Source organism: Macaca nemestrina, chromosome 16 (genome assembly GCF_043159975.1).
Source record: "Macaca nemestrina isolate mMacNem1 chromosome 16, mMacNem.hap1, whole genome shotgun sequence".
In the NCBI taxonomy this organism is placed as follows: Eukaryota; Metazoa; Chordata; class Mammalia; order Primates; family Cercopithecidae; genus Macaca; species Macaca nemestrina.
The window spans coordinates 19,833,007-19,857,226 of record NC_092140.1 but is presented as its reverse complement, the minus strand read 5'-3'; the positions used below and the strand labels follow the sequence as shown (position 1 = coordinate 19,857,226).

Genomic DNA, 24,220 nt, shown 5'->3' with positions numbered 1-24,220 from the left:
TGATAAATGGAAAAGAAATGGAGGAGAAAGGAAAAGATTCAGCACAGTCTTGTCCTCAGAAGCACTGCTTATGTTCCTCACATACTCTTGATACTCTTTAATCAATGAAACTCTCTCCTCTCAAGATGCGAATACTGGCTGTCTACAGGGAGTAAAGAGAGAAGGGAAAGGAAATGAAGGGAAGAATAGAATTGGGGGTTTTGATGATGTATAAAGTGGCTCCATCCCCATTTCTCCTTCCACTGCCCATGGAACCACCATCATACATCAACTAAAATGAACGTGTTGGAGAATGAAGAGCTGCAGTGATTCTCAATCTCGGCTGCACACTGGGATCACCTGGGGAGCTTGAAGATATACTGGTACCTGGATCCAGCTCCCAAAGAAAATGAATGCAGCCTGGGCATCAAGATTTTTAAAAGTGATTTTAATGGGCACCCTGAGTTGAAAACCGCTGAACTGTGTGAAGAAGGAAGGAAAAAGTAAACTCCATTTGCCTGTTCCTCTTTAGTCTCCTTAGAGCCTACACAATCTCTTGTTCCAACAGCCCCAGGTCCTTATCACTGGCTTTTAGCAACAAACTAGCTTTGGGTTAATATCCCAGATTTGATCCTTGGTGGTTTGTTGTTGGAGAAGTTTTTCCGTCTTCTGGCCCAACAAATGTTTAGGTGAAGAAGGAACAGGAACTGGGGAAAGAACTGGGTTTGTGAACAGAACAATATGTATTGTTAAAACTACCATTATGATTCTGAAACCTCATTGCCTCTTACAGTTGAGAAAAAAAAAAAGCTGGAAATGATTTTAAGTTACCTTTAATACAGTTCTATACTTTAGGTGCATAAAGGGTTAAACAGGCTGTGGTTAGTGTCATTTCTGAAAGAAAAATGGAAGCAGATTTGCAGGCCAGGCCCAAAGGCCGTTGTCTTTAGACCAGTGCTAGGAAACTGCAATGATGAAAGTGAACTGCGAAAGCATCTCAGCTTTTAATTTTATATTCAGAGCTTAGGGTGAGATAGAAATGCAGTCTACAGGCTCAAAGCAGTTGTTTGTTTTTAGCAGCAGCCATCAGCACATTTCAAACTTCATTCATGATTCTGGGAATTAATAGTTTATCTATACCACTATGAGAACATAAATGGCCTAATCAGTCTTTCTTACTTTAAAAGATATATTTGGGAGAAATAACCTACCAAGAAATAAAACATTTATCAATCTAATGTGTAAAGGATCACTAAGTACAGAAAAAGTTTAACCTTGTGAAATGTGGATTCAAGTCAACATTTCTACAAACTGCTTTATTGCTTCAAATCTCCCTATATCAACCAATTACATAGTGCTGCTTTTCGGGAAACTTTCATTTTTGCAACTGAATTACACGCTTGATTCTGAAAAATCTGGCATTTAGTCTCTTCAGCTGACTTTAATGGTATTAAATTGAAGTACTTTGGTGCAAGGTATTGATTATTTTTAATGAACATTCATGGTTGTAAACTGATGACTTTTCATTAAAATTTCTTCATGGTTAAGTTTATTAGATTAGACACATTGGAAAAACATAAACTGGTGATGTAAAATTGACCTGAATAATGCATTAAAATGCATTATTATATTCTTGATTTACTTGACTTATTGGATAGGGGTATTGCCCTAGAACTCCTGTTTCTACTTACATATAATTTAAGTAAATTTAATTTTTAATGTTTACAAGTTTCCAATACACATTGAGAGTAATATAATACAAAATAATCCTTGGGTTAAATATTGTGAACATTTTTTGGACTACATATTATAGTATTTTTAACAGCCAGTATACTTAAGATTTTCTGAAAATAATTCTCCTTGTTTTGTGATGAACATTGTATTTTGTTGCAGGGCCTTTGATAGGTTTTGTAAGATGTTAAAAGACAGTTTAAATTTCTATTTTTATTAATTGTCATGAGTGGAAAGTTTAAAAAAATGAAATTGTAATAACAATAGTTTTTCTTAACCCAGTATCAAAGTAGGGTTTTTCTTTTTAATCCTTCTTTTTCATTTCTATACTCTTTTAAATGTCAGAGTTACTGTGAGATTTTTTTAAGTTCCCTGGGACTCATTAGACTACAGCCTTAGAAAAATTTAGGAGTCTCACTTTAAAATCACTAAATTCACCTGAATCCTCCAAATCATTTACATGATTTATGGAGTTACTTTTAGATTTTAGCTGCCGTGCAAAGGAATATAAAGAGATGAGTGCGTTGTGGAGTTTTCAGAGCACATTTTAACATATAAAAATAATGAAAGAAAAGGAACTTCTATTCTACTGTTTTTGAGAGAGTTAACAGACTAATAATTAAACTATGTTCCTGACTACAAGAATTTAAAGGCATGATATGTTTTGTTGAATTAATTTATCTTTGAATGTCTCACTTAAGATTTTGACCTGCCATGCTAAGGATTGGCAAAAGTTTTCAGTAAAAGACTAGATATTAAATACTTTTGTCATTTTATACCACATAAAGTCTCTGTGATGTATCATGTTTTATAGTTGGTTTTCTTCTGTTTGTATTCAAACACAGAAAAATGTGAAAACCATTCTTAGCTCACAGGACTTACAATGGGTTGCGACTAGAAGCAACCCCTTCTTGAAACTGTTATGGTATTTCCTAAAGTATTTTCTCTGAAACACTTGTTTTCAAGCTATTTAATAATGTTGTAGGGATGAGGGTCCTGAAGAGGAAGTAGGCCTGGAAAATACTCATATAGGAAAGGTAAGCAGATTCTCTGCTGGGGACATTCAGTACTAGAGGCATTGTCCTGGGTGCTGAACCTCTCCAGGGGCCTGGGATGCACATCAGGCTCACATTCTCTTCCTGGGCCAGTCAAATGTACCTAGAGAAGCAAAGATTTAGGACACTGGGATTTTTAAGTCTTGCAATTATAATCATTTGTAACCACAGCACTCAACTGTAAATAACATCCTTTATTAGAACTCCATTTTGGAAGTGGAAACACATATCTTTTCTGTATTGTTTTTGGACAATCACATCTCACAGTAGATGTACTCTGTGATCAGCTTTTTTTCTTCTTCCTCAGTTTCTCTAATTTGTCTTTCCATTGAGATTGCTGAACAAAGTCAGGGCCCCCTATCTATGAGTCTCCTTGGTTGAAACAAATAACATTGACAGCTCTTATTTTAAGGACACTCATTCCCTTAAAGGATAACTATAACAGAGAATTTTAAGAAAATGTTAAGATTTACAACTGAATTACTTATTTAAGTATATTATCTAATATGAAAATATGATTTCTATGTAACTTGTCAGGGATATGTGAATGTATTCACCTATATGTATAATTGTTACATATATATATACATAATAATATGTATACACATAATATTATATACATAAAATACATAATATTTTACATAAAATACGTAATATGATATACGTAAAATGATTTACACAATATTGTCTATGTATACAAATATACATAAATGTGTATACATATTATTATGAATTACTATGATTTACACAATATGTTCTATGTGTACAAATATCGCAAAATGAGGCACCATTTTGGTCAAACATTTTAACCATCCTTTTGTATGCCAGTCACTGTTCTATACACTGTAGTGATAATCCCAGGTTCTGTGTTTGATTTTCTTCTAGTGGAAGCCCCCGCTTTGAGGGGAAAATATACCAATCCCAGGGATTCAACCATGCTCTCCAGGCTCAGTTATCTGCATTAACTAGTTAGTATTAATGGGACAATAATCACAAGTGAAAATTATTATTTTATTACACTTCAAGTTCTGGGGTACATGTGTGGGACATGCAGGTTTGTTACATAGGTATACATGTGCCATGGTGGTTTCCTGCACCCATCGACCCATCACCTACATTAGGTATTTCTCCTAATGCTATCCCTCCCCTAGATCCCCACCCCACGACAAGCCCCAGTGTGTGATATTACTCTCCCTGTGTCCATGTGTTCTCATTGTTCAACTCCCACTTATGAGTGTGAACATGCAGTGTTTGGTTTTCTGTTCTTGTGTTAGTTTGTTGAGAATGATGGTTTCCAGCTTCATCCATGTCCTGCAAAGAACATGAACTCATCCTTTTGTATGGCTGCATAGTATTCCATGATGTGTATGTGCCGCATTTTCATTATTATTATTATTATTATTATTTTCTTTGAGATGGAGTCTCACTCTGTCACCCAGGTTGGAGTGCAGTGGCATGATCTCAGCTGACTGCAACCTCTGCCTCCTAGGTTCAAGCAATTCTCTTGCCTTAGCCTCCCAAGTAGCTGGGACTACCGGCGTCCACCACCACACCAGGCTAATTATTTGTATTTTTAGTAGAGACAGGGTTTCACCGTGTTAGCCAGGATGGTCTTGATCTCCTGACCTCATGATCCACCTGCCTTGGCCTTTCAAAATGCTGGGATTACCAGCGTGAGCCACCGCACCCAGCCGAAAATTATTTTTATAAATAATTTAGGTATGACTTTAGAATGCATTTTGCAATTTATATTTAAATATGAATTTATCCACTGTCCTAGGAGTTTATAATGCATCCCATTAATTATTCATATCATGGTCTGAAAATTTGACTAAGGATAAACTACAATGCCACCCTGCTGTCTTGTTCTTTCCTAGAACTATTTCTTGTCTATCATCATTTTGGAGCTCTGGGTTGCATTCTGGTTCTGTTGGTCTAGGGCAACTCACTTAACATTTTAAGCCTCGGCTTTCTCATCCTCAAACTAGATCAGCTAATAACTGATTGCCATGCAAGTATGTAAAGCCTGTAATAAAATATCTGATGCCCACTGGAAATCAGGCAACATCTTAGGTACTGTCTCTAGTTTTACTTAAAATTAGCATCATACACTGTTTCAAATCCACCTTTTGTCTCCAGTTAAAGAGTGGTATCTTTACTTTTCTCCTAAAATATAACAAAGACAAATGGAAATGATGAAGATGTTCTATTGCCACATTACTGGCATTTTAAATTAGTTTGTGTATATGGAGGGGAGGGACATTTACTTGAGGGTTAAAAATTTGGTTCTACTAACCTCTCAAACAGGAAAGATGTGGATTCCTACTATGAGATCACTTTGAAATTAAGCTTCTATTAAGTCCTAGGAATAATTAGTTGAGTAAATAATAATGCTTATAATAAACTTAATTTATAAAAACATACACATACACACATTCAGAGCAAAAGAAAGTATGAATTATGAGATGCAGAAGTGGCAAATCCCAAAGGAATTACTGCTTAAAGCAATATTGTCTTTTAATAATCATAGATTTTTATTTCTCTCTTTTTAGATAAACTGTAATTTTAAAAATATCTTTATATAATTTCAACCTCAAAATCTAAAAAATGCATTCAAAGAATCAGCTTTTTACACACAAAAAAATGCAAGTGATGTTTAAGAAAAAAAAATACTGAGACAATATTATCTATTGGAAATAGTTCTTCTCCTTTTTCCCTTATATAACTGCTTTTTAAAAAAAACTGTATGAATGAGGAAATAAAGGATGCCATAATCTTGCTTATTAAAAACAACACAACAAAGTTTCAATGTGAGTTTATTCAATACAGCCGATTATTTATTGAGTGGAAGAAGGCTTTATGTGTGAGACTGCAATGTGTGAGACTCGAAAGTGGTTTGGGAGTTAACTCTAATGTAACATGCTGGGCATTACTTAAATGTAGTATGTGAGTGAATGTGAGTGCAGTCAGCTTGGTGAGATAATGCACTATGAAGTCATGTCCCAGCAGGGATAGAACGGCAGAAGCAATCATTAAGCCAGGCAAAGAATGGCTCAGGACAGGCAGAGTTTGTAGAGAACGTCAAGCTCTGGCAGAGCAATATTGATAGCCAACATTTTTTTTTTAAACAAAGGCACAATATTTTATGCACAGGTACACATGAACTTGGAGCATGGGGGGTTATACATGAATATTATATGTGTATAAGTATATGAGAATTTGCAAGATGACAAGAGGGCAAATCAGTTATGTCCTGTTCTAAGATGTGGTTTGTAGTATCTTTCTTTCTCTGAGGTGGGCCCACAAAATCATCACTATCAAAGAGAAATCCAGAACCAATGGAGTCAGGATGTATTTCACTGGATGGTCATGTTCATCCATCGATCTATTCATTCATTCACTATTCACCACGTTTTAAGGCACTATCATGTGACAGGCACCATACATGGAAATGGCAGTATTGACTATTGAGAATCTTACTGTGAATACAACCCGTATTTCAGTTCCTTCTATTTAAGACATAGCACCTCAAATTTGTGTTACAAATAAATCATGGGGTTGATGAGATGAGGTCTAGAAATAGAAAAAAATTTCTCTGAATGTTTTTAATTTTCTATTTGTAGACCTTAGAATCTATCAGCAGAAGGGTGGCTCTCAGCAGGTGGGGGTAAGGAAGGGAGTAAGAGTGGTCTCATCCCCAAGAGGACATTTGATAATATTCGATGACATTTTGGTTGTGACTACTGAGAGAAGGATGTGCCACTGGCATCTAAAAGGTAGAGGCCAGGAATGCTACTTTATAATTTACAATATACAGCACAGTGCTCCCCAAACCCCTGTCCAAAGAAAGAATTATCCAGCTCAAAATGTTCACAGTGCTGAAGCTGACACCTGAGATAGACTAGGGTCATCTACTGCTCAATAACACACAAGCTACAGCTTGCAAAGGACACCGCCTCATGTGGCAAGGACAGACATCCTGAGCATTGTCCATCTTTACTGCTACTTACTTTCAAGGTCCCAGCCCCTGGGAAGTGGGAAGAGATAGGCCATTTGGGACCATGTTTTCCCTCCCCCACAGTCTAATGCACAAGAGTATAAATGGCACTATGGGTCTGCCTTCATTAATGCTCTTCATTAATTCAGCATTTTCCTGCAGATTATATCAGGCTATTACATAAGCAAGATGCTTTTTGAAAGGAGAAATGATTTCAAAAGATATGTCTGAAAGCTGACATATGTATGTGGAATGAGAAAGAATACTCCTCATTTCACCTTGAGAAATGCAGGAGGAGAAGCAGGCTAGGAAGTTTATTGAGTGTCTGTGGATCACAACCCTTATAGGATGTCAGCTTTCATCTTTTATTTTTTTATTTTATAATTTTCATTGTTATTATTATTATTTTGGGGGGGAGTGGATCTTGCTTTGTCCCGGAGGCTGAAGTGCAGCAGCAGGATCTCAGCTCACTGCAACCTCCACTTCCTGGGTTCAGGTGATTTTCCTGCCTCAGCCTCCTGAGTAGCTGGGGACTACAGATGCCCGCCACCATGCCAGGCTAACTTTTGTATTTGTAGTGGAGACAGGGTTTCACCATGTTTTCCAGGCTGGTCTCGAACTCCTGTCCTCAAGTGGTCTGCCCATCTCGACCTCCCAAAGTGCTGGGATTACAGGCGTGAGCCACTGCACCCGGCTGGATGTCAGCTTTCAGAACCAGTTTATCCTCCATGTCAGCGCCGCCTATGGAATACTCCTTACCCACAGTTTGGCTGAGCTGACTAAACTGATTTAGCATACTGTTGTTGAGGAAGAGTAGAAACAAAGAGATTTAGCAGAGAACTATACAAATGTACACCCTTGCATGCACATGTGTGTATTTCCGGGTTTACGGAAGGAAACAGCATACCTGCTTCCCACAGTAGGACAAGTGCTATTATCTTGACTGACTAATGACCAAAGCTTTTCACTCCTTGGGTTCTGAAAGGATATAGATACACACCACCATGCTGCGACATTCATTTTAAACAAGTTTTTAATAGGAGATGTCTCTGAGAGCATGAAAAGAGGAAAAGGATGTTATATAGTACTTAGTCCAATCCCGTACCTAATCCAGCACAGAACATGTTTATCTGTGTAGTATTAACAAGACATTTCTGAGTTGAATGGGACAAGCTTTTGTTGTGTGATGTAGACTGTAGAGAACCTCTCTCTGCCTTTTTCCTCTTTCTGTGCTTCCCCTTGTCCCTCTGTGCCATCTTACCTTTCAGTCCATTTATTTGGGGGCTTCATTTGGAGTCTTTCTCAGTTATCCTTAGGGCACCTCTTGGCTCCTTGGGGTTGGTTTCTGCCCCTTGAGAGATCTCTCCAAGTGATCAGGCCACATCACACAGACTTTCTTTTTCCTTTTGCAACAGTGGTGGTTTTTATCTACAAGACTGTTCTCCCACTTGAGACAGTCTGCCCTGAAGCAAACAGATGTTTACATTGAGATCTCCCCTCTAGATGAATAAAATCATCCCAGAGGCTAATGCTGGCTAGGAAAGGTTTTTTGTGCACCTATGAAGCGTAACTGAGCCCTAAGCAACCACCTTTGATGTATATTTTGTGATTGGGGAAGAAGGAAAATTCAAATAGCATTTCTTTCTGCCAAACTGTTTTTTGCAGATAAAAATTTTTGTTGACTGAAGACTATATCCAATGTGTGCTTTGCCCTCTTCCATTAAAATGAGTTCAGTTGAGATTGCTTTTTCTTATATTGTCCTTGAATTTTGTTTTCTCTGATGTTGCTTGCACATGATACTTCATCAGTAAAATGGATCACATAACTGTCTTCTAAATCTCCATCTTGTTTGGTTTGCTGAGAAACAATTTTCATCCAAGCATAAAGTAATTCGTTCAAAGAGTCAGACTTCAAAAGGTGGAAGTCTACAGTCATGCTGAAAATGAAATGAGTACCCTTATTTTTGGAGGACATTAGCTTTGCCTCAGTACCTTGGATCTCCATTATTCATAAGATCTTAGATCAATGTACCTTAAGGTAGCAACATTTATCATAATTGGCTGACACATTAGCGTCTTTCAATACCAAATATTAACTTTGACTATGAAATCAGTAAACCATATAATGATTTTGAACAAGAAATAATAATAACTTGACTTTGAGGATCAGTGAAGCTAATATCAAACTTTTGAGACAATGACATACTCTAAGACAACAATGTAAGCTTGGAATCTATGGAAATGTTTCTTGAGCCACATTTATTGAAATGTGATAACTTGGTTTCTATACTGAATCATAAATACTAATTTAAACGTAAGAAAAACCACAAGACACAGTGACGACTCACTTTGAAAGTGGGCATGACTCAATATTTGGAGTTCTCATATCAGGAGAAGAAAAAGAAGACAAAAAAATCTAGGGAGGTATTACCCTCAATAAAAGAGAAAATGCCATTTTTATCCCTAACACAAATATTTATTTCTCAAGACTTTGGAGAGCAATGAGTATCAGAGAAATTTTTTTCTTCTCTTTCTCTTTTTTTAAAGCTCTTTGCAAATCCAGACCACACTATTGATTACTGACTATTCATTGCTGAAGGCAGTACTCTGTATTCAATAAATTAAGCTTTAATTCCCAAGTCCAACAAAATAATTGACCTCAAAAAGAAGATAAATGAATAGGCTGTCCAGAGCTCATGATTAGAATCCACTTTCCAGTCTCATTATATTAGTATTTCTCAATTCAGTGATTTTTCCATTCTTTTTTATCTTCTTTCACAATCTGTTATGCCTTCCACCCTGTTCCTGTATCAGCAAGGTCAAGCTACTTTCATTCTTAGTTTCCAGATCGGAAGGTTTAACTTATGATATTCTCATACTTTTATATTAGTAATTTAATATAGTTTCCATTTTAGGACAAACTAGATAACTAGTATTTTTGAAAAAAGTATGAAATGCTCTTGATTTCCTAAAATCATAAGTAACATCAGCATACAGCATATATAAATATTTTTATAAATTTATGCTTCCCAATTTTGCAAATTTTGCCCTATCTACTTCAACAGTCATTTTCTTTACCAAATCCTTAAAGATTCAGAGAGATTTGATAATATTTACCTTGATTTTACAGTTAGTAAAAATAAAAATAAAAACCATTTGGTGACCTGAACAAAATTACACAGTGTTTATAATCTTACAGTTTTTGCTGCCACTGTAGTAACAGAAGTTGTATGTTTTTTAAATATATATATATATGTATATATATTTCATAGAAAGGAGGTAAACAAATGAAAAGTACTTTCATTCATGCTTTGGTTTGATTTAAAAACAAATATAAAGTACTTATTATTATTATTATAGACACCCTTTAATTATCAAGACATTGGTTTGATTGTATATTAATCAGAATTGAAGTGACTAAACCAAGCACTTCTTCAGCCAACTTTTAAGAATACACAAGTAGCCTCCATGGAATTAATGGAGAGGTGTTCATCACTATTTCCTTTCTTTATCTTAGGAGAGACTACCCAGAACCCCAGAAAGGAGCAGAGTCCTTTTTAAAAATTCCTGGAGCTTTTGAAGTATGCAGGACTTGATTTGTCCCTGCATTTCTGAGAAGGGGCATAGTTTCAGGGAATAAAAGGGGACTATGAAGAGATAAAGCAGAATCATTTTGCTCTTAGGAACTTAGATTGATAATCTCAGAAGCATTATCTTTCCTTAGCTCTTTCCCTACCCCAATTTACAATCTCTAAATGAGATAAAACCCAAGCTTATTTGTGCAAAAGGATAGGTGCCCTACACACATGAAGTGTGTCTTGAGGGAGCCTAGCATGAGGGCCAGTGAAGCTAATGATACCCAATGGCTTTAATTTATGTCTTATTTTTTGCATCCTATAAATGATCCCAGTAACATTCAAGCACTCCTGCAAAGTGGAAGATTTGAATTATTGGTGTGCATTTTTTTTATTTAGAACCTCACAACCAGAAAGTCCAACTGTCAATATTTTATTCAAGTTCTATAACATGATGGTTTATATTTGTAATGATGATCCAGGATACTTTATGGCTTTCTGACTCATTGTGGCCACCTAAATTATGCTCATTATAGCTTTATTATGAAGTGAATTTAATTGCATTATGAATATCTGAACATTGCTAATTGATTGCTATATATAGAAACTAGAAAGAGTCTAAAATATGACATTAATTTGAACATCTCATTTATGGAGTATTTCAAATAAAAGCAATTTAATGGAATTTAGTGTTAGGACAAATTTATAAATAAACTGAAGCAAATGTGTTTATCATTATGTAAACAACAATACTCTGCACATTATATTTACAGCACATTTTGATTTGAGTTTGTATCAAACCATAGGATTATTTAAAATTTAACAAGAAATGGTAAAAGAATGGAGCTATTTTGGAAGAGGATTACATGGTAGACTCCTAATGTTAATGGAAATCATGGGGTATTCTGTTTTGAGTCATACAGGATCGTAGATGGAGGTCAAATACCATTGAGAATATGATTTTTATCTGTCCGTTAACACCTTAATCACAGAATATGTTTTTCCATGAAAATGTCAATTAAAAGCAGTTGTACTTAAGGTAAGTAGGTGCCTTGGGCTTTCTAGATTTCATTAATTTATGACTTCTTTCTATCTGCAGAATTTTTCCGAGAGCTCCTGGAGAATGCAGAAAAGTCACTAAATGATATGTTTGTACGGACGTATGGCATGCTGTACATGCAGAATTCGGAAGTCTTTCAGGACCTCTTCGCAGAGCTGAAAAGGTACTACACTGGCGGTAATGTGAATCTGGAAGAAATGCTCAATGACTTTTGGGCTCGGCTCCTGGAACGAATGTTTCAGCTGATAAACCCTCAGTATCACTTCAGTGAAGACTACCTGGAATGCGTGAGCAAATACACTGACCAGCTCAAGCCATTTGGAGACGTGCCCCGGAAACTGAAGATTCAGGTCACCCGCGCCTTCATTGCTGCCAGGACCTTTGTCCAGGGGCTGACTGTGGGCAGAGAAGTTGCAAACCGAGTTTCCAAGGTAATTGAAAATGTGCTGTCTTTCTAGTTGGTCTTCCTTATTTACTCTGTTTTTTAAAACCAATGTTTACAAAAAAAAATCAAGGTAAAAATTCTTAATTGGTGGTCCTTGCTCTTAGAGAAATCAGCTAAATATCAAAGCATAATTCTGGCTTTCTTTTCCTTGCTTTGTGTGAGAAAAGACAGGATTTTAAACCTTTCTATGTAGTTGGAAAATTAATGTTAATACTTGTCAACAGTAAAGCAGAGAAGATTTTAGTATCAATGGTGCAAAAGCAGGCGCGTTGCAGCTATGATCATTTGGTATTTCTGATGAGGGTTTTAAGGATGATAAATACTCATGAAATAATCCATTTAGAGGTTATAATCCTCTAGGGAGTCAAGATGACAGTCTTCATGGACCTGCGAGTAGAGACAAGTTATTGTTCAGGACATCAGCACCTGGCACTTCTTCTTTATCATCACGTGTCAATGTGGCCTAATTCCTTCATGGTAAAAGAAGAGCCCTTTGCTGACACCTGTATTTCTGGATCAGGAAGCACTAGTGAATACCAAGTATAGATTCTTGCAGAGAATTTCTTTTGTTACCTCTTATCTTTGTAATTTCATACCATGCATTGCCTTGGGCTTATGAATATGATCAATCATGAATCTACTTTTGGGCCTTTCTTGAGGATAACATCTCTATACCTTGGAAGTAAGGGATAATTCTACATTCCACTACTTAAACATTGAATATTTCCTGGGTAGAGGATGTCTGCTTTTGTTTCAGTTCTTTCTTGACGTTTAAGGCACTTGTGAGGTCAGTCCTACAAATAAAATGAAAGATAATTACTTAAAGAAGTAAAGTTAAAAATAATACATAACAGGAATCTGGTATTATTATGTCACTCAAAGAAGGTATATTTGTACAAGGATTATTCCCAAACACTACTTTTCTATTGCAGGGCTGTGCAAAAGAGCCACAGTATTTTTCTTAACTATTGGCACTGTCCCGCAATGCTTCTTTTTTTTTTTTTTTTTTTTGACACTTTGATCTCCTCAATATTTACATCCAAGCATAAAGATTGTGTGTACCCTTAAAAATGTTTCTCTATTGAACTGTCAGTAAAATCCATAATAACCCATTTTCAATTGTTAATTTCCTAAACGTTTATTTGAGCATACAGACAGGTTATTTGCAGGAAGGCACTGAAGGAAATAATTTACAAGGGCTTATTTAACAATATAAAGGGCATATGATTCTAATGTTTAAAATAATATCTTTACATTGAATCTCAACAATGGTTTAGATACTAAAGAAACTAGAGCCCCAAAAAGGAATTTATAAGGAATTAGCTAGGTAGAATAGCAAGAGGAAATATATCACCTGAGGACTGTCAGTAAAATAAGAATAAGTATAGAAAATGAATATGCATTCCATATTTCCTTGAGTAGATGCAGTTTGTTGTAAAATAAGTGTAAATTAATTTAATAAGTAAAACTCAATAATAGGCTTAGTTACAGAGGCTGCAAGCTGAAGCTTTTGATTTTTTTTGAAGGATGAAACATGTAGCCAGCCTTTGAGAAATATGAATTTAAGAAATTCAAAGTATGGTTGGATATATTCCTGATTATGTGTATTTATTCTAATTGAGTGTTAATAATGTTTAGATGTGTGTATTATGATCTGGCAAGTTTCTAGTGAGATAACAGAATATTTTCTAGCAAAGTGTCTACAAAGCCATGAGGGAGGCTGCTGCTGGCTCTCCCTCCTATTTTTCACAGTGGCATTCACAACTGCCCAGAGATGGTATATCCCCTTGGTCACTCTCTGACTGTCTCAATTGAAGTCTTTGTTGACCAAAGTCTAACATGCTCTTCATTCTGGGGAAGGATGACCTCATGAGCCAACCATCAGTAGAGTATGACCTTTTTCTCTAGAACTGGTGAGAAATGCATCCTGTAACACTATATTCTCTCTCCCACTGATCCCTTCAGGACCAACAATCCCTAGTCAGTTAAAATTATAAGCCCCATCCTGACATTTGGGCACTGCCTTTTGGAGATGGATAGACAGATAGAAGGATGGATGGATGGATGGATGGATGGATGGATGGATGGATAGATAGATAGATAGATAGATAGATAGATAGATAGATAGATAGATATGGTGTATGTATATATAGTCTTGGTTTGAAAGAAGTTGAGAAATGTTTTTGCAAATAATTTATGTCTCAGGAATTTAAGTATTTTACCAATGAACTTCCTTACCTAATGATTACAAGATGGTCTAGAGCTGACTAAACTAGCAATTTGTGATCTACTGATACTATGATGATTTTCAGCACCCAAAGTATTTTTGTAATAAGAATAAAGAATCACAAAGACTAAATATATTAAAAAGAGAAGCAAGAATTGTGTTTGAGGTTTAAGCCCTTCATAAACCTGAAGCCTCTTTATGGTCTATTAATTGAGTGATTTAGAGTTGGAGAAATGATGACAGAAGAGCAAAATTCTCAAATGGAGATCAACAAACTAGCTTGTCTCCTGCATCCTGATTTGGGTGATTTTTTTTTCCCTTCAGTTTCTCTCTACACTTATGATGACTTCTTAATCTTGAAAGACATCATGAATATCTTCTAATTAATTGCTTTGACTGGAAAATTTACCTCTTTGGCAGAACACAGCAGTTTGACACAAATGTTTTGACATGATGTTCAGAACATTATTGGGAAATTTCTTACCAGAAAAATGGAGGTCTAAATTGTAAGCATCAACAGAATTATTTTTAAAACTTCTGCTTGCCATCTTATGAATACAAACACTGTCTTTTTCTAGCCTTCAGATGGGGCCACTTTATTTTAAGTAACTATTACTCAAGGTCTGACTCTCAGAAGCACTATGTGATTCTGTAGTGAATGTATGTGGTCAGTCAGCCAGGATTCATTTTCTGTATAAGTGACCATTTTGAGCATGTCAAGTGTTAATGAGAGGTGGAATATCAGGAAGCTCCATGCTTTGCTGGTGGAATTATCAATTGATATGCTCACTTTAGATTATAATCTGAAAATACCTGTATTGCTGAAAATGCACATATTCTAAAACTTCACTTTCATCTGGATAAACTATTACACGTGCATACAATTTGATATGTAGAAGAATTTTTGTAGCAGCATCTTTTACAATGACATAGAAAGTAGAAACGTCACAAATGGCCCATCTACCTAAATGGTGATCTCTTCACCTTATGAAATTTTCCAGAGCGGAGAAAGTGCTCATGAAACGAGTCACAGACACCTCATTGTGAGAGATAAACATCAAGTCACCTAAAATACATACATTTGTATAAAGTTCAAAAATGTAAAACTAAGCAATACATTATTTGGGGAAAAAATATGTAGTAAAACTCCAAAGAAATTTCAAAGAATGATAAAAAGAAAATCAGATGGTGGTTACCTCTAGAGATGCAGTTTGGAGGTAAGATGAAGGAGGGGTACACAGAGATTTTTAAGTTATCAATAACATATTATTTCTTAAGCCAGGTGCTTGAGGGGTGTGTGTGTGTGTGTGTGTGTGCACGCGCACATGTATGTGCATGCATGCATACATGCATACATGCATGTATTGTATAAAGCTTTTTAATGAAATAAATTAAGATGTAGAAAAACTTTACCATTGTCCATGTCTTTTTCTACCTGTGTAACTACAATAGAGTCCCTGAGCTACCCTCAGTTGTTTGTAGTACTAACTACTGTTTATGGACCTGCTAACAAGTCAGTTTCCATGTTCCATATTGTGCTACGGGATGTCAGAAAGGCATGGAAGGCAGAGCTCTAAAATGAAGAAAAAATAAATTTTGATAATGTAGTCACCTTGACAGAATGGATTTGGACTATTTTTAGCGCTGTCCCTTTGTTAAAATACCACCCTCATTCCCTTATCTTCCACCACTAGTGAGTGGAAACGTGGATACCAGCAGTCACTCAAAGGCTTGTCAAACATCGTGAGGAGGAGAGAGGGCTTCATAAAGAGATATTAACAGATTGTCTGCTTAAACCAGTCTTTATTTGTTAGAAAGGCAAATGTGGAAATGACTATAGCATCTTCACTAGTCCATCATGATGCCATTTACACTAAGAAAGCATGATTTTTATATATTTTTCTTTAATAAAAGTGACTTCTGGCATGGCATGCTTGTAATTCTAGCACTTGAGGAGGCAGAGGCAGGTAGATAGCTTGAGCTCAAGAGTTCAAGACCAAGCCTGGGAAATATGGTGAAATCCCATCTCTACAAAAAAATACAAAAATTAGCCAGGCATGGTGGCATGCACCTGTAGTTCCAGCTATTCGAGAGGCTGCAGTGTGAGAGTGGCTTGAGCCCAGGAGGCAGAGGTTATAGTGAGCTGCGATCGTGCCACTGCACTTCAGCCTGGACAACAGAGCCAGACCCTGTCTCAAAAAAAAAGTGACTTCTGGCCGGGCGCAGTGGCTCACACCTGTAACTTGAGCACTTTGGGAGGCCAAGGCAGGCACATTACCTGAGATCAGGAGTTCAAGACCAGCCTGATCAACATGGAGAAGCCCTGTCTCTACTAAAAACACAAAATTAGCCAGGTGTGGTGGCACATGCCTGTAATCCCAGCTACTTGGGAGGCTGAGGCAGGAGAATTGCAGAGGTTGTGTTGAGCCAGGATCACGCCATTGCACTCCAGCCTGGGCAACAAGAGCGAAACTCCATCTCCAAAAGAAAAAAAAAAAGTGACTTCTATGAGTAAAAGCTGTAAATTATGTCAAGAGCAATCATTTCAACTTTGCAAGTCATCTCATTGATTTATTACAGACAAATCGGGGAGGTGGTAGAGCTGGGATCCATATAACTTGAACTATTGACAAATACTGTCATCTATTTCTCTATCCATCTATCTATGAAAAATCTTTCTTCCTGTGAGTCATGACTTTGAAAAGAAAAGTCTGGCTTTTAGTCTTTAGTAAGACCAGAGTATTTTCATCAACAGATACCCACCTATGTCTGCTACATAGACTGATATTTTTGCTCGAAGAGCCTCTTAAGTGGTTCATTCCCAACTAAACAGCTTTGCATTAACAATGTGTGCCTAGAAAGCAACAGACAAAGTCAACTTTCAATAAATGTGGTTGATGCACTGTAAGAAAAAATGTTACCACCAAATTTAATGCAATAGAGGCTATGAAATGCCTCTGTTTAAAGTATTCTCTGATAGCAATGGAAAACCATTCTGAAGAATCTACCATGGATACAATTTACAAGAGAAATTGTATTCTATTTAACTGTTTGCTTTTGAGAAAGAATTGAGAATACAAAGATCACCTGTTGTCGTTATCACCTGAATTATTGGTTTTGTTCCTTCTGTGGTGGTTTTTGGATTGGAGTTAATTTTTGGGGGGCATTCCAGAAATGAACGCAATCACAAAAAGGCCTTAGGTGAATGAAAGTTTTTGTAGTTCATTTGTGATTTGAATATCACCAACATATAAATGTTTATTGGCAAAGGATAGTAACATTTAGCTAGAGAAAGAAGAATCAGGATCAGATGAAATGTCAGAGACTGTACACATTTAAAGAGCGTTCCGAAAACAAAGACAAATGAAGAGAACCAGCAAAGCATGCCCTCCTGAAAGTAAAGGGAGAGAGAATTCAAGAAATAGACTAATCAATAGCATCAACTGTGGCAGATAGTTAAGTAGAAAGGGCAGAGAAAACAGACCTTAAGATCTGCCCATTAGGATGTTACTGACTTTAGCAAGCGCAGGTTGACTTGAGTGGTTTAATTGGTTGAGAAGTTAACTCATCTTGCCCTACACATTCTAGAACAAGGTATGCAAAGCTTGGTACATGGACTGGTGCATGTTCATAAATAGGCTGTTACTGTTTTGCAACAAGATATGTACAAAAATTGAAAGTTAAAAAAATTCTTTACTGCAATTTCACATTGCTCTGACACCATCAGTAGGACTTTTCCTGGGATGTTGAATTTGCATGGTGAGTCTCCTATATGTGATCGGCATATGAGTTTGTACTCCATGGGATCAGGCATCAGGTCATGATATATTGGTTTTTAATTCTGTTTGTGCGGTGTATCACATTTATTCTGTTTATGTGGTGTATCACATTTATTGTGAATGTGAACTGTGACTTATCAAAGTGTACACTGTTGTATAAACTTTGCACAGCAGTCACATCGTCATCACTTACACATATACAAGTGAGAAGGGTATGCGAGGTGTGTGATACCATGGGCCCAACTTGAAAGTTTGAAGGATTTCTCTTTTATTGTCCTGTCTTCAGAGATTCAATGTTATGAGGACATTCCCTGGTGCAATATCAGTGCACTATAGAAGTTTATGAGCCAAGATCTTGCATATGTTAAACCATCCCTGCATCCCTGGTATGAAACCCACTTGATCATGGTGGGTTATCTTTTTGATATGTTGTTGAATTCGGTTAGCTAGTATTTTGTTAAGGTCTATGTTCATCAAGGATATTGGTCTGTAGTTTTCTTTTTGGGTTGTGTCCTTTCCTGGTTTTGGTATTAAGGTGATGCTGGCTTCATAGGATGAATTAGGGAGGGTTCCTTCTTTCTCTATCTTGTGGAACAGTGTCAAAAGGATTGGTACCAATTCTTCTTTGATGTCTGGTAGAATTCTGCTATGAATCCATCTGGTCCTGTACACTTTTTTGTGGGTAATTTTTAAATTACCATTTCAATTTCACTGCTTCTTATTGAAGCTGGTTCTTTGAAAAGATAAATACAATTGATAGGCTATTAGCAAGATTAATCAATAAGAGGGAAAATCTAAATAACCACACTAAGAAATGAAACAGGAGATATTACAACTAACACCACTGAAATACAAGAGATCATTCAAGGCTACTATGAACACATTTATGCACATAAACTAGAAAACCTAGAAGAGATGGATAAATTCCTGGAAAAATACAACCCTCTTAGCTTAAATCGGGAAGAATTAGATACCCTGAACAGGTCATGGTATATTGGGAAAAATCAATCAACCAGAGATTGTTCAGATAATTTGAACCCCAAACAGATAATTTGAAATGTACTATTCTAGAATAATGCTAAAAACAGGAAAATAATGAACATATTTTGATTGATTTTGTTGATATGTTTGGGTTTTACCTTTCCTGTGTTCAGCTCCTCTTTACCTATTTTTGTACCTTCCTACCCTAGCAGTTTTTCCCTAGTGTATATTCTGAGTATATACAACCATGATGAGCTTTCAGAAAACCCATCATGATTGGCATGTCTACTGTTTGCTATCCCCCTCAAATAAAAGAACTTCCCCGGAGCCATGGAAAATGTATACTACAAGCAGACGAGACGTCTTTGTTACTAATAGGGAACATTCACGAGTGAAATATGCCAATTAAGGTACAGCACAAATAAAAAAGACCCAAGGATAAAACTCCAGTGCTATAACTCAGAGAATGCTGCTTGTAAAACAGCTTTACGAAGGAAAACGAACCTGATGTTTATCCCTGTCTCAATGCTGCCCATTTTTGGACATTTATCACTGAATGCAGTTATGCTCTTCCTACGAGAAGGTTCTGTGAAACAAGGTTTGCACAGCAGGCACGCCGTAATCACTTACACATGTACAAGTGAAGAGGGTAGGCAAGGTGTGTGATACCATGGGCCCAACTTGAAAGTTTGGAGGATTTCTCTTTTATTGTCCCGTCTTCAGAGATTCAATGTTACAAGGACATTCCCTGGTGCAATATCAGTGCGCTATAGAGGTTTATGAGCCAAGATACACATCAAAAAGAATTTTAATAAAGCTTGACAGATATATTGCCTTAATAGTGCTGACATAGTGAAGTGGGACTTATGTAGGGAGTATGACATCCTAACATTTTTAAAAATGAGATATTAGTTCATACAGATATTTGTAAGAAAGAGGGGTGGTACATTATTACATTTTATAGATTTCCTCCATTGTTATCTTTCTCATTGCAAGCAAGGGTTATTCCTTTGCATCTATTTGCATTATACCTCTTCGTCTTGATGAGTGATATTCAGCAAAAACACACTGGATCAATCCCAGATACTTAGAATATAGTAATCATACCAAACAATGTTGAAACTCTACATTTTTTGGGTCTAAATCAAATAACCAAGAGTGAAAATGGACAGTTCAGAGTGTCAGTAATAGGATAATGGTGACTGTAACATTCAGATGTAAGTAAAACTATAGCCGAAATCTATAGATCCTGCAAGTTAACATCAAATGACACTTAAGTGGCTTGCATATACAGAATTTTTAAATTCTGTTTTGCCCTTGCAGGAACATGCTGCATGTCAAAAATGCCACTGTCATATTTAATACTGAACAGAGAACAGTGGATTTTATATGGAAATTTTAACCTTTTCAGATCGTAGTATCTGAAGAAGTGAGGAAAATCTACTTTTCTATGTTAATTTTGTATAGAATTTTGGCAATCAAAAAGTACATTCATTGAATATTTTAAACTTTCATAAATACATTAATTATGGAAACATTATGCATACTATTTTTATAGTAGGTACCAATACGAGTCTTTTCATACAGAAATATATTCATTTATAAATAATGGGTGTTAAAATTTTCATTTGCTCTTGGCTTTCTAAAAACACATTCTCTTACTAAAAATGTATCCAGACATAAGGAAATATTTATTTCATTGTTTTTGAATGAAAATGGACAACATTTAGTAAGAAGTACACAATTTTATAGTGCTTTAAAAATTAGCACTTTGCAGAAGTCTTTGTTCTTTCCATCTTAGAATTTTGTTGCACAAATCAAAGGCTCGGCCAAGGAGAATTCAACTGTACTTGCAATAAAGCGTTTTATTGGAAAGACGAACCTTGCAATATTCTACTACATTGGTAGAGAGAAGATAACTATATAAAATATTTATGCCCCATTTTCCATAAAATATCAAAAATATCTATTTGGAATGGAGAAAAAAGTACCCTGACATTTTTGGCTAGGATGGAAGATAGAATCCAGATTGAAAGTCCTTTTTATTTGTACAGGTTTTTTCTTCAGTGTTAATGTGATAGTACTTTCCCAACTATGGTCTGTTATACTAAATGTTTAACAAATTGTAAAACCTTTCACTCCCAGCCGTTCAAGACTTCCCTGTTGATTGCTTGTGTTTGTCACTTGGGTTGTGATTTTGCAGTAGAGAACTGGAGAAATGAAATAATATTATGACTCACCCTAGCCAAATGGACATTTATTTCCTTCAAATTACTGAGAAAATTTAAATTGTTGTTCCAGCTTAAATCACCATGATATTTATTTTTTGTTGGTGGTAAGAACAATAATTTTATGTATCTTCATATTTTTTTTTCTGATCCTAAAATCAATATGTGTGTTCATCTGAATTTTTTTGAAGAAGCAGAAAAGTACAAAGAAGAAAATAAAATAATTCTAAATTTGCCATACCAAGAGATAATTAAATGTCAAAAGTTTGTATTTCCAGTGTATCTGTAATATCATTTTATATTGCCAAATTATGTGAGATGTTTGATATTAAATTCTACTTTCATCATTTTAACATCACACGCATTTCCCCACCTCGTTGACACTTTTCTTTTTTTTTTTTTAGTACTCCTATATCTTAAAAATTTTCTTTTACAACCTAAGAGATTTGTTTGCTGCCAATATATCTGGATATCTCTTACAAAAAAAAAATTCCCTAAACAGCCTTACCTAGAAAAGAAAACAGTTGGCTTGCATCATTTGTTTGCATGTGTGGGTGTACATATGTGTGCATGTTTAGCCTGACTCGCTTTTCACTCTGAATTCCGAGGTAAATGGGAGCTCCATGGCCCTCTTATCATATTTAACTGCTGGAATTTACTGATCAATTTATACCTACTCCATATAGTTCCATAACTTAGAAAGTTTTCATTCAAAAGGGAAAAGAAAGGGTAGGTATATAAAGGGGAGGTAAGGAATGAGGCTGACAAAAAAATGTTTGGTAGAAATCCCTGAACAGTACTTTCCACTGGGCCCCAAATCTGAATCTATGTCAGATTAAAAACTGGTGGACCTTGGTCCAAACTGGCCCAGTTATATAAAAAACATAATTTATTTGGCATGAACTCTTTAAGATTTCAAGCAATGTTTTTAAGTTGGGCGGATTGACGTAAAATATGGATTTCTACAGTTTCTTGGAAGATAAAACAACCCTGAGTCGGCAATTGCATAGCAAAGATCAGCTGGAGTTAGTGTTTAGACTGAGCTTTTTTTGCCTTAGCATCCATGTTCAGTTTAACGCATGTCTGAACACTGCTGGAGTTGGCCTGATCCTGAATTCAGTGTTAGTTGCCATTTAGCCCAGTGCTCAGCTCTTTTGTTCATAAAAAATACATATTTTTATGTGCCTATTTTTTAACCAAAAGTGAAAAAGTGTAATCCAAATAAGCCATGTGTCAAGAAAAATAGTGCTTAAAAAAATGCTATTTTGTTTTGTTTTGGAAGTACACAATATGTTAAATATTTAATATACAAATAGCATCTATGGTTAAAGAACACACTCAGTGAACTTCACTCACAGTTATTGTTCATCTCCCTAGCCTGTGAACTTGCAAAGTCTCCTTTAAGCTTTATATTGGCCATCATTTGGTGTAAATACTCTTTCTTTTTCTTTTTCTTTTTCTTAGACAGAGTCTCGCTCTATTGCCAGGCTGGAGTGCAATGCCATGATCTCAGCTCACTGCAACTTCCACCTCCTGTGTTCAAGAGATTCTTCTGCCTCAGCCTCCTGAGTAGCTGGGACTACAGGCATGCACCACCATACCCAGCTAATTTTTGTGCTTTTAGTAGAGATGGGGTTTCACCATGTTGGCCAGGATGGTCTCGATCTCTTGACCTCATGATCCGCCCACCTCAGCCTCCCAAAGTGTTGGAATTACAGGCATGAGCCATCACGCCTGGCCGGTAAACACTATTTCTTAATTAAATGAAAGTAAACCAAAAGCTAAGAAAAATACTATTTCTGATGTTGGGACCAGGGAAGAATCCTCCCTTCAATTAATGCCCTCAAAAACATCCTCATAATATATACAACTAGACACTGAAGCCAAAATGTACGAAAATTTATAGCAAGCACAGGCTTAGAATTGTTCCTATTTTATGTCATTGTAACATCATCACCACTATGAAAATTCTCTTTCTATTCAATGTAATGCAAGCTAACAAATGATTACTTGCCAGCCACTATGCTAAGTTCTTTTTGCACCTTGCCATTTAGCCCTTACATTAAACCTAGGAGATAAGTATGGTTATCATTCCGCTTATTAGATAAGAAACCTAAAGCAGAATGACACAGATCCTGTGCTGTAATATTCCACACTGCTTCACACACAGTTGAATTTTTTGTCTTTAAACACAGCAACCTAACATAAAACTCCTTGGTCTACGGCAGTGCTATTTGACAGGAATATGATTTGAGCCATGTATATAATTTAAAATTTTCAGGCTGGGCACGGTGGCTTACACCTGTAATCCCAGCACTTTGGGAGGCCGAGGCAGGTGGATCACCGGAGGTCAGGAGTTTGAGACCAGCCTGGCCAACGTGGTGAAACCTGTCTCTACTTAAAGTACAAAAAAATTAGCTAGGCATGGTGGTGGGCACCTGTAATCCCAGCTACTCAGGAGGCTGAGGCAGAAGAATCACTTGAACTGGGGAGACGGAGGTTGCAGTGAGCTGAGATTGCGCCGTTACACTCCAGCCTAAAATTTTGGTGTGTGTTTTGCGCTTAGAGCACATTTGGAGTTGGACTAGCCACATTTCACATGCTGAAAAACAGCTTGTGGCTATAGCTAAGGAATTAGTGTGGAGATAATGTTTTAATACATTATTCTCCTATTTAAGATAAGAAAGTTTAAAATATCTCCCTAGGAAGCCAAACTCTTGTGAATGATTATTCATACACTTTCTGATTATTTCATGATTATTCATACATAAGGAAAATAGAGAAATATTCTGTCTTTTCATAATGCATCTTTTGTCTGTGATTGGAACTGTAACATAAATAACATAGACACTTTATTGAGGGATTTGTTCTTGCCATTGCCTCGAAGGCCCTACAAGGAGTGTTTCTGCTGTCCCTTAAGTGTAATGGCTGTGAGGAAGGTTGCAAGTCATCATGGATGAACTACTCTGTGATTTTCAATCTGCTCTGGGGAAGTGGAGGAGACGCATTAATACAGGAGTTGGCAAGTGTCTGTGGACATTAGTATCAGCAGTAAACAAAATAAATAAATGCCCAATTATGACCATGGATAGGGGCTCTCTGAGATGTTTAACTCTTTAAAAATAGTCGTAATACTCATAAAACTGGCCCGTCACTGGGTTAA

General features: G+C 36.3%; 1 protein-coding gene across 6 annotated transcripts in view; it reads left to right on the top strand.

Moving 5' to 3' along the window:
• The window catches only part of LOC105477239 (glypican 6), a 1,180,155-nt gene that overhangs the window by 602,375 nt on the left and 553,560 nt on the right, over nucleotides 1-24,220 (top strand). For all 6 annotated transcript variants that reach the window (XM_011733662.3, XM_011733647.3, XM_011733670.3 and 3 more), the window contains one exon: nucleotides 11,437-11,828. In XM_011733662.3, the coding sequence (XP_011731964.1) occupies nucleotides 11,437-11,828 (392 nt within the window). The remainder of the gene's footprint in view (nucleotides 1-11,436; nucleotides 11,829-24,220) is intronic.